The sequence below is a fragment of the Vanessa cardui genome, chromosome 30, assembly GCF_905220365.1.
Source record: "Vanessa cardui chromosome 30, ilVanCard2.1, whole genome shotgun sequence".
In the NCBI taxonomy this organism is placed as follows: domain Eukaryota; kingdom Metazoa; phylum Arthropoda; class Insecta; order Lepidoptera; family Nymphalidae; genus Vanessa; species Vanessa cardui.
Window position 1 is genome coordinate 2,458,275 of NC_061152.1, and position 12,108 is coordinate 2,470,382.

General features: G+C 35.3%; 1 protein-coding gene across 1 annotated transcript; it reads right to left on the reverse strand.

The window, feature by feature from the left end:
• Nucleotides 1-1,250: 1,250 nt before the first annotated feature.
• LOC124542198 (zinc finger protein 845-like) lies at nt 1,251-11,651 on the reverse strand. Its single transcript, XM_047120144.1, has 8 exons — nt 11,395-11,651; nt 10,778-10,891; nt 8,847-9,284; nt 7,016-7,320; nt 6,028-6,246; nt 5,286-5,397; nt 3,825-3,929; nt 1,251-1,401 (listed from the first exon to the last, which is right to left on the reverse strand). Exons 1-8 carry the CDS (start codon nt 11,518-11,520, stop codon nt 1,258-1,260), a joined length of 1,563 nt encoding a protein of 520 aa, XP_046976100.1. The 5' UTR covers nt 11,521-11,651; the 3' UTR covers nt 1,251-1,257.
• Nucleotides 11,652-12,108: the final 457 nt, after the last annotated feature.

The window sequence follows — 12,108 nt, forward strand, 5'->3', positions numbered from 1 at the left end:
AGTAGATAACAGGTAACAGTATATATCATGAACAATTTTTTTATTGAAATACGAACTAAATCATAACGCGATAAAAAGTATATATCAAATTCGACACCAATATAAATATGATATGTGGGAATTTATTAAAAAGTTTTACAACCACTGATTACATTATGATGTTTACTTACCATAAAAGCGGTTTTTTGTCATAATTCCAGGATAACACAACAACACTGACAACAACACTGTATGTGACTGTATGTGACACTGAAAACACTGACAACATTATTCTAAACACCTTAATTATTGCATATCACAAGAAATATTAACTAACAAAGACCGTTTTAACAAAAAAATTATCATTTTTTTGTTCCTGTGCCAGTGGACACGCTACGCTTGTCCATACAATTTATCTTGCGATGCCGGGGACACGCTTAGCGTGTTCGCGGCATTATGTATGGCGGCATCGCTATGAGCATAGGAAAAATTTAGGTGGCAGTGAACGTGTTAAAGTAAAGCTTTTCCAGGCTCCACGTTATATCAAATGTGGGTAAAAACTGGGCCCAAAATATAGTAGGAATCGTAATTAGTGTCTGACATTAAAGTTTCCGTTTCATTAAAGAGCCGAGATGGCCCAGTGGTTAGAACGCTTGCATCTTAACCGATGATTTCTGGTTCAAACTCAGGCCAGCACCACTATATGTATGTGCTTAACTTGTGTTTATAATTCATCTCGCGCTCGGCGGTGAAGGAAAACATCGCGAGGCCTGCATGTGTCTAATTTCATCAAATTTCTGTAACATGTACATTCCACCAACCCGCATTGGACCAGCGTGGTGGATAATATGTTTTTTCAAATATATTTTAAGATAACTATGCGGACAGACATATTGCGATCACTTTTTGAAAGTCAATATTGGTGCCTTAAAATAAATTCTAGTTTAATAATATTGCTCCAAAAACGTACACATCACAATACCACACAATCATATTCTAGACGTCACTACGAAGTCCCGGGTTCGATTCCCGGCCGAATCGATATAGAAAAAAATAGTTTTCTACATTGTCTTGGGTCTGGGTGTCTGTGTCGTTGTTATTTCTGATCTTCCACAACACAAGTGCTTTAACTACTTACATTGGGATCAGAGTAATGTATGTGACGTTGTCCAATATTTACTTAAAATTTCATCAAAATCGATTCAGCAGTTTAACAGATAACATACAGACTTTCGCCCAATATTAGTATTATAGGATTGAATAAAACAATGTTTAGGATCAACTGTTTATGTAATTCTTGTGCTGTGTTCGTTCGTGTGTTTTCATTGCAGACCTCTGTGCAAACGCAGCTGGGCAGTACGCACATTTATATGGTCTCTCGCCTGTGTGTGTCCTTCTGTGGTTTATGAGCACTCGATTCGTCTGAAATTATAAAAAAATTATAATTAATAAGAGTCGAGATGGCCCAGTGGTTAGAACGCGTGCATCTTAACCGATGATTGCGGGTTCACACGCAAGCACCGCTGATTCATGTGCTTAATTTGTCTTTATAATTCATCTCGTGCTCAGCGGTGAAGGAAAACATCCTGAGGAAACCTGCATGTGACAAATTTCATAGAAATTCTGCCACACGTGTATTCCACCAACCCGCATTGGAACAGCGTGGTGGAATATGTTTCAAACCTTCTCCTCAAAGGGAGAGGAGGCCTTTAGCCCAGCAGTGAGAATTTACAGGCTGTTGTCTGTTGTTATAATTAATAAATATCTTATCCTAAATGATAATTTTATTTGACTGGTTTTTAAAATCCATTTTATATTATTTAGTAGAATTTAAGGAACCCAGTAAAAGTTGTGTTTTTATTTCTAGTACATATTTGCCGAAAAATATCATATTAAAAATTCCATATTTAAATAGCGCGCAAAAACGCTACGTGGACAATATGGCGCTGCAATGGGGTCGGTGACGTCACTTTGCTGTATTTTAATCTGTGGTACATACAATAGGAAAATAAGGTTAACACACAAGTGACTTCATAAGCCTGGCCAATAAGGCGCGTTTTGTGTCGCAACACACATTTAAAGAAATGCTTTTTTATTTATGCACTTTTGAATAAATTAAGTATTATTTTCAACTTTCGTTTATAAATAACCATTTTTAAGCTCATAATATATACTGATTACAATAATTGACACTTTATTTTTCGCATTGTCAAATAGCCTAAGTTAGTAGATTTGCTTTTTGAATTAATTTATTTATAATTATCGGTTGATCGGTATATAACTCGATGTATGGTGCCATCTGGTGGTGATTTTTAACGATACAGACAATCACATTCTCAACGAATAAATACTTGTAAGCCCAAATTTTCATGACAATCGGTTGAACGTAGAACATGTATAGTGGCGCCGCCTAGTGGCGAATTACGTCAATGGAAACAGCTTATAGTACGACACAATTCAGATGTATCATCGGCAAAATTCGTAAAACCGATCACATCCGAATTGAGTGCGCCATCCCAAATTATCAATATCTATTTCTCATGTGAATATGATCTTTACACAAACGCAATAACTTGTAACATCGTATGACCTAATATATTCGTCAATTCGACGCGTCGCTTTACACGCACTCGCTGTCTCGGGTCGAACTGACGCGGGAATCTATAGCGACGAATAGCGTCGAGTGGCGCGATAGGGAGCTGTTTCCATTGGTTGTGTGAATGCAGTGATCGGTTTTATTGAATTTGCCGATGCTACATCTAAGTTGTGTTGTACTATACACACTTCCGTGATATAATACATATCCATACCAATTTTCATAATGATCGGTACAGTAGTTTCTGAGTCTAGATGTCATACATACAAACACATCCTATTATATATATTATAGCTTAACAAGGCTACTGCAAATATGAATGGCTGAATCTGCTTTAAAATTTATTCAAGTAGGCTTTTACAAGCGCTTTTGAATCGTCATAAAATAACTATATAATCTATACGTATACATATAATAAAATTGGAGTGTCTGTTTGTAATATTAAAACAGCCCTTTGTTACTCAATGCATATGTATATATGTATACACGATACATATAGCAAAATAACATTTTTTACAATTTTTGTCTGTCTGTTTGTTCAGGCTAATCTCTGGAAAGGCTCGACCGATTTTGACGGGACTTTCACTGGCAGATAACTGATATAATAGGGAGTAACTTCGACTACAATAATATTACATGGTGGTAGGGCTATGTGCTAGCCCGTCTGGGTAGGTACCGCCCACTCATCAATTATTCTACCGCTAAACAACAGTACACAGTATTGTTGTGTTCCGGTCTGAAGGGTGAGTGAGCCAGTGTAACTACAGGCACAAGGGACGTATCATCTTAGTAGACGATGTAAGGAATAGTTAATATTTCTTACAGCGTCATTGTCTATGGGCAATGGTGACCACTTACCATCAGGTGGCCCATATGCTCGTCCGAGAAGCTATACCATAAAAAAAAATATGTTTTGTTAACTTCAAACGCGTAAAAGATCGCGGGTACAGCTTGTTATTATACATAAAGAACACTACAAAACGCAAGCGATGCAACAAGTAATATAACTTGACGACCTCCATGGTCGAGTGGTGTGTACACCGGTTTTCATGGGTAAGCCACTCCGACGTCCGGGTTCGATTCCCGGCCGAGTCAATGTAGATTATCATTAGTTTTCTATGTTGTCTTGGGTCGTTACTTCTGATTTCCATAACACAAGTGCTCCAGCTACTTACATTGGGATCAGAGTAATGTATGTGATGTTGTCTCATATTTATTATTTATTTATATATTACAAAATGTAACTCACAAAGAATCCTCTGTCGCATATTTCACATATTTTATCTTTCGGTTTCTCTCGTTTCTCGTGGACGAATTTCTTGTGCGTCCGTATCGCGTAACCAGTTATGAAGTACTGGAAGAAAAAAACATAATTAATTAAACAACAATTACATAATTAAAAGATATAAACAACTTCGTGGTAAGCTCTGTGGAAGCCTGTTTGGGTACCATCTAGCAAATATTATTAATAAATTTCTCTGGGCTAAAGCCTTCTCTTCCTTTGAGAAGATTTGGAACATATCCCACCACGTACCAATGCGGGTTTGTGGAATACACATGTGGCATTACTATGAAATTAGACACTTGCAGTTGTCTTAAATTTTCGCGATTATTACACATTTAAATAAAACTAGTTATAACGGATTTGAATCGCGTATATTAATTATTTTTGACATCCCGACGTTTCGAGGACTTTAAAGCAACGTCGGGATGTCAAAAAAAAAAAAATAATATACGCGATTCAAATCTGTTATAACTAGTTTTATTTAGACACATGCAGGTTTCCTCACGATGTTTTCCTTCACCGATCACGAGATGAATTATAAACACAAATTAAGCACATATATATAGCGGTGCTTGCCTGGGTTTGGACCACTAGGTTATCTGGGCTATGGGTACTATCCTTTAATTCCACCAAAACCAAGTTTTTATTAAGTTATAGCTGTTAAAAGAGCAGGATACTCCAACTTAATGGACATCTGCAAAACATTGGGCAAGTAAGGAGTAAGGCCTTTAAGTAAGGAGTAAGCTCTTGAGGATACCCTAGTTACTTCGGAAAAACCACCAATGAAAGTTGGTTGAGTGGTTGTGCGAGGCAGAGATGGTGACTTTCGAGTGAGCCAGTGTAACTACAGGCACAAGGGACATAACATCTTAGTTGCTGCACGTTGGTTGTGCTTGGGGGATGTAAGGAATAGGCTATTTGACAATGCGAAAAATAAATTGTGAATTAAATAATTAAAAAAATCGTAATATTCTCTGATTACAAATCAGAGAATATTACGAGTTTAAACATAGTTATTTACAAACGAAAGTTAATTTATTTAAAAATCCATAAATAAAAATTCATATTTTCAAACGTTTGTCACGTGACACAAAACGCTCCTGATTGGCCGGGCTGATTATGAAGTCACTTTCTTGTAAACTTTGCTTTTCTACTATATGTACCACAGATTAAAATAGAGGAAAGTGACGTCACCGATATTGCCCAAGTAGCGTTTTCGCGCGCTATTTAAATATGGAACTTTTAATATGACATTTTAAGGCCAATATGTACTAGAAATAAAAAATATCAACTTTTACTGGGTTCCTTAACCTCTACTAAATAATATAAAATGGATTTTAAAAACCTGTCAAATAGCCTATTGTTAATATATACAGCATCCTCACCCTGAGATCACAACTGCTATGTGGTATGTGAAAAACTCACCTTGTCACATATTTCGCAGTAATGCTTCGATTTTCTAACATGAACTAGGTTATAATGATTCGTCATATAAGTCTTGCGACTAAAGACTTTCCCGCAGTCGGGACAGGGAACTCTGAAATTAAAAAAAAAAAAATCTTTATTCAAATATACTCAACTGGTTCTTCCCGCGGTTTCGTTCGACTTTTAGGGGATTGATTTTTATGTGTCAGGAAAGAAAGTAACCTATGTCCTACCTTGGAGTCCAAGTTAACTTCATAACAAATTTCATCAAATTCGGTTCAGCGGTCTGGTCGTGAAAGAGAGACAAACAGACAGAAAGAGTTACTTTTACATCTATAATATTAGCTTACATTAGAATCGTTCTACAGTGTTGAATTAAATGTAAACCTACCGGTTTGGAAAGTAGATTCTACTCAGAACCGATAACAAACTCATTAGATACTTTTCCACCATTTTAACAGTATGTCAGTAAACAAGAAAAACCAACTCCACGCTTTATCATCAACTAGAACTTTTTAAATTTCCCACTGCTGGACTAAGGACCTTTTTTTGAAGAGAAGGTTAGGAACATATTCCACCACGCTGCTCCAGTGATGGTTTCACATGTGACAGACAGGAAACCTGTCTAATTTCAACGAAATTGTTCCACATGATAATCCACCAATCCATATCCCACCAACCCATATTCTCAAAGGGAGTCTTAGCCCAACAGTGGGCTAAGAAAATTTATTCTTTAACTCACTTGACATCCATCTTGGGTCGATGGGCGACAGCGGACCTGAGGTGCCGTTTGTAGAGATATTCATTCTCAAAAGTTATATCGCATTCGACACAGTACGGTTTCTCCTGTTTAACCTTCCTCATGCTCTCAGCGTGATACACGAAATAGTGATTCATCAACACTTTGTAACTCTTGTAGTTACGATGGCAGAGGTTGCACGTATACGGCAAGTGGCACTGGCTGGAAAAAACATTATCGATGTTTAAAAAGTTTCATTAACTTTTAAAAACAAAAAACAATTTTTGGTCCTTCGAGCCGGATGAAAACTTGAATCATTAAACCTGCCATGCCTTGGGAATTCAAGTTATGTCCTTTCTACTGGCTCACTCAACCTAACCAAAACACATAAATATCTAGTGAGATGATGAGATCGTGTACTTATTGTAAGCCTATAAAGTATTTTAAATATAATATTTATAAATAATCATTAAATGTTATATAACTTCTAGCTGTTGAGCTATATTCAGTCACAGAATTATATGAATGTAATGAATACTTTTTGGTTTGACATTTTTATAAATAAAAGTAGAAATAGAATATTATTACATTTGACATGGGAATTGTTAATCTGCCTTTAAATACGAAAAATAATGGACGATTGTAAAGAAAACTGTAAAAATAAATATTGTAAACCATATTAAATATTGTTAATTATTTGATGTTCCTGTTTATCTGAAGCTGGGTCTACATTATATACATTATATAGTATGATCCGAGATAGCCCGGTGGTTAGAACACTTGCATGCTAACCCTAACACCACTGAATATCCATGTGCTTAATTAGTGTTTTTAATTAATCTCATGATCGGTGAAGAAAAAAATCACGAGGAAACCTGCATGTGTCTAATTCCATAGAAATTCCTTCCATAGAAAACATCGTAGGTTCCAAACCACCTCAAAGGGGAGGGTTTAGCCCAGCAGTGGGATATTTACAGTTGATGATACTCACAGCATATGTTTCTCAATCGTTGCCTTCGATTGAAACCGACGATTGCAATGATCACAGTCGAATTTCTTGTGCAAATTCTTATTGTGTCTGTAGTATTCACGTATGCTGCGAAACTCCACTCCACACTTGCACGTATATAGCTTATTGTGTTTCTGCTTTAAATGGGCCATGACGTCATCGGTGTCGTCACCACGGTAGCCACAGAAGCGGCACTGGTAGGCTGTTATATTGTGACGTAGCCAGTGATCCTGGAGGTCTTTTGGGGTTGACAGTGTTTGATCACACTGAGAGCATTTTGGTTGGGACTGGAATTAAATAAATAATGTGAATATAATCTAGATAACTATGTCTGTTGGTCTTTGACTGAGGCATGAAGGTGAATTTCATTTTTTTGACGTGACAACGTCTTATAAATTGGTTTGCCGGGAGACACTTCAAGAAACTGCGTTACGCTCCGCTCACGTTATGCGCTCACAACGAGAGCGAGTGAGAGGCACGCGTCCCTTCCACTCGGGCATGGTTAGCCCGCCTAAGAGCGAGAGAGACAGACATAAAAAGTCGTTGTTTTTGAATTTAATTAAATAAATGTTTTAAATTGTTACTATTATTTCATCCTTCTTCCTACTATACGAATGAATATTCACATTAAAATTATTTTACCACTCAAAGTCGTTGTCACGTAAAACTTTCGCCCGTATACCGACTTTACAGGCAACAGGTAATTTTTTTTTATGAAATGGAACCAAGATTTTACTCTTTATGCCTAACAGCTGACGATCAATCCCTAAAATGCAAGCAAACCCATAGGTGATATCTAGTCATTATAATCAGTTAGTATAAAACAAAGTCCCTTACTGCCGTCTGTATCTATGTATGCTTAGATCTCTAAAATTACACAACGGATTTCGATGCGGTTTTTTTAATAGATAGAGCGATTCGAGAGAAAGGTTTTTGTATATTATACATAGACGATATAGTAAAGAAACGAGAAAAACATCTGTAGTATAATTTAGTATCGGAATTGCAACCGTGCGAAGAGGGGCGGGTGGTAGTTGTATATGAAAATGGCCCAGTTGTAAAAAATGTCGGTAATTTGAAGATAAAATTTATCAAAGATCTAGATTTGATATAGAAGAAAAAGTAATCCATAATGTAAATCAAATATGTGATATGGAATATCACATTTTTTGAGTTTTTAAATATTAAAGTGCGAATAACTAAAAAGAAAATCTCCTAGTCTTCCCCTAATTTTACAAACATACGTCGCATTTGATTTTTAACAGTAACGTAACTCTTAACTTTTTGATAAACAAATTGAAATAATTATGAACTTTATATATACATTATAAATAATAAATTAACTAATTTGGACAACATCACATACATTACTCTGATCCCAACGTTTGACGAATTTGACGACCTCCTTGGTCGAATGGTGTATACACCGGTTTTCATGGGTACGCCACTCCGACGTCCCGGGTTCGATGCAGAAAAAGTTCATTAGTTGTCTATGTCGTCTCGGGTCTGGGTGTTTGTGCCGTCGTTATTTCTGATTTTCCTCAACACAAGTGCGTTAGCTACTTACATTGGGATCAGAGTAATGTATGTGATGTTGTCTCATATTAATATTAATGTAAGTAGCTAAGGCATGGTTGGAAAATCAGAAGTAATGACGACAAACACCCAGACCCAAGACAATATAGAACACTATTATTTCTACATCAACTCAGTCGATCGAACCCGGGACCTCGTTGTTGCGTACCCATTAAAACCGGACACACTCGACCATGCAGGTCGTCAAAATTTATTAAATACTTTTTCACATACTCACATTATCACAGTTACGAATATCTCTCCGTTTGGCAGATAACATTTTCTTAACCATAACATTACAACGATACGACATCCCAACAATCCTGCCTCTCTTGTCTCTTTCTAACGCCTCCAATTCCCTAACACTGAGTTGAACTTGTGACATAAATCTATCCCTTTCATCATCTTCATACACCACTTCTGTCATTTTAACTTTGCTCTTTGTTTTTTTTATTTTCTTTTTCACTATCTTAGGTTCTATATTATCTGTATAATCCGACCTATCGAATAGGTCTGTACTGTTATCAAAACTATCGAATGCTTCTTCCTTTATAACTTTGTCGTATTGTAAATCATTCAATTTTATGTCTTCTTCATCATATTCTATTATAAGATCGTAGTCGTTTTTGTGTACTGTTTTTAAATGTGACATTGGTTCCATCGGTCTTGGTTGTTTCTGGAATTTAAAACCATTACATAGTAAAAAACAAAGTCGCTTACCACTGTCAGTAGTAGCAGTAGTAACAGCCTGTACATTTCACAGTGCTGTGATAAGGCCTCGTCTTCCATTAAGGAGAGGGTTTGGAACATAATCCACCACGCTGTTCCAATGCGGGTTGGTGGAATGCACATGTGGTAGAATTTCGATGAAATTAGACACATGCAAGTTTCCTCACGATGTTTTCCTTCACCGCCGAGCAAAAGATGAATTATAGACACAAATTAAGCACACACATATAGTGGTGTTTGCCTGGGTTTGAACCCGCAACCATCGGTTAAGATGCACGCGTTCTAATCACTGGGCCATCTCAGCTCATACCGCTGTCTACCCCTATGTAAGCTTAGATCTTTAAATTTACGCAACTGATTCTGATAGGGTTTTTTTTTTAATAGAAAGAGTGATTTGAAAGGAAGGTTTTGTATATACATGGACAATATAGTAAAGAAAAACTGATAATTTTATAAGTGTCTAATGTAATGTCGTTAATAAATAAATTCTATAATATATTTAGTATCAGAATTGCACCCGTGCATAGCAGGGGCTGGTCGCTAGTAAAGAATAAAAACTAAACAATACCTAAAATTGATCCCTGTGGCACTCTTACTTGTAATACAGACTTAATTTCACTAACAAACACTTAGTAAGTTCTCTGTTTTCTTTATGAAGCCTAAAATCAAAATTTCTACTTAATATGGTAAATGTTTAAATCAAAAATTAAAATGTTTGTGTTCTACACAATCAAATGCTTGGAATAAATCCAAAAACAGACCAATAGTACTGCAATCTCTCCTACGCACCATAGATAAGGCATATTTTAAGTGTATCAGATTTTCAGTTGCACTATGATTGAGAAAACTATTTAAAACATCTGAAGTTTGGACAACACTGTGACATCAAGAGTCTGTAGTTATACAAATGTTCCCCATAAAAAATGCATTCATATAATACTCAAATATTTTTATTTAAATATTTTACTCGAGTATTTAAATATGAAGCAATTTTACTTTATATTTTACCTCTTTCTTTACAAAGCATAGAATATCAGAACTATTTGCAAATAGCATGGAAAATGTAGACATAGGTAGAGCCGAGCCCAGTGGTTAGTATGTGTGCATCTTAATCAATGACACTTTATTGTAACCCAGGAAAGTTCCAATGCACTTTCATGTGCTTAATATGTGTTTATAATTCATTGCATGTTTAGTGGTGAAGGAAAACATTGTGAGGAAACCTGCATATACCCAATTTCAAAGATTCTGCCACATGTGTAACCAGCATTGGAGCAGTGTGGTGGAATATGCTAAAATATTTTCCCTCAAAGGGAGAGGAGGCCTTAGGCGAGTAGTAGGAAATTTACAGGCTAGTTTGTACTGTTGTATGTAATATTGTTTGTTTTTTTTAATTTTTTTCTGCCTCCACTCACGAAGACATTACAAAAAACAATTTACCCAACACTCCAGGAAGATATCCTTCGATTTCTGTATTTGTTTCTGAAACAAGGCAACTTTCCTCAAGAGGGCGATGCATTCCCAGCAAAGGTACATGTTGAAATAGTTTGAATCCTGAAAGCAGAAAGATTTTGTCTAAATTATTTATTAAACACTCGTGGTCACTGTTGTTAAACACTGCGTCACTCTGATTTTATGGCTAATTCTTGTGCTTATTGTACCTAACATCTGACGACCTGATGTCTCAGGCATCTATATGCAGTTACTACAGTGCGGAGGCTCATCTAAGTGTCATAGCTGCATTATTGAGTACCAAATACTCAGTAAGAATTATTAAGGCAGTCTTATACTTATTATAAGCACTAAAATAATATTTAAGAGCTCAAAAGTATCAAAGATATACAACCAATAATAAACAAACATTTTATCTTTAAAACAGCCTAAGTCTCATGCACAATATATCGCTTGGTGCGAGTAGTACGCTATTCTTCTATTAAATTTCATCAATTCATATACAAATACCACAAAATAGATTTTTAGTGACGAGAGTACGTATAGAAAGGTTTTAAGTTCAATTTTAGAATTTATGGCTGTTTGATATAGTATATTTTACGTACCTTAGGTATATATTGGTCGGCAATAAGGATAAAAAATAAGCTAGCGTTATTCTTTAAAGGTACAATATTACGGTCGTGACTCAAACAACCGCGACAGACGGTATCTAATTCAACTTTAACGCTCATTTTTTACGATACTTTTTATTTATAAATTAATTAAATAGCAATGATTTATTACATAGATAATCATTAAAAATATTTGTTTTCGTAATTCCATTCAAAATTCGTAAAATACAAGTTTGAAGTCATATTTTGACTGACTTCTGACATATATTTGACATAATCCATTGTGAGTTTAGAAATGAAAAGACGTTATTAACATATTATTTAATAACGATTTAGATTTTTAAATATCATTCAAGTAAAAATATATTAATGTAACCTAGGAATTATAATGATTTAATAAAGTAAAGTAATCAATTTAGAAGTACCCCCAGAAAGTATTTTTATAAGTATAGTTTTATATTTGGCATTTCACAACTTTATCGTTGAAATATGTACCTATCATTTTTACACTAACAAACTATTTACACTGGCGTATTTAAGTTACGCAAAGATTTCAAAATTATTCATGTCGATGTTTATTGTAGCAAATCTTAAAAAAAAAAGAATCAAAACAAATTCTTTTGTATTACATTAAGACAACATGTACAGAACATTGTGTTTTTTTTTCACTTATTGGAAAGGTTTAGAAAGGTATTCGGTATACCTGTT

Coding starts and splice junctions, on each gene's coding strand:
- LOC124542198 (XM_047120144.1), bottom strand. CDS start 11,520: ATGAGCGTTAAAGTTGAATTAGATACCGTCTGTCGCGGTTGTTTGAGT. Junction 9,285..10,777: donor ATATCTTCCTGGAGTGTTGG/GTAAATTGTTTT, acceptor TTTAAATTCCAG/AAACAACCAAGACCGATGGA. Junction 5,398..6,027: donor CGACCCAAGATGGATGTCAA/GTGAGTTAAAGA, acceptor TTTTAATTTCAG/AGTTCCCTGTCCCGACTGCG.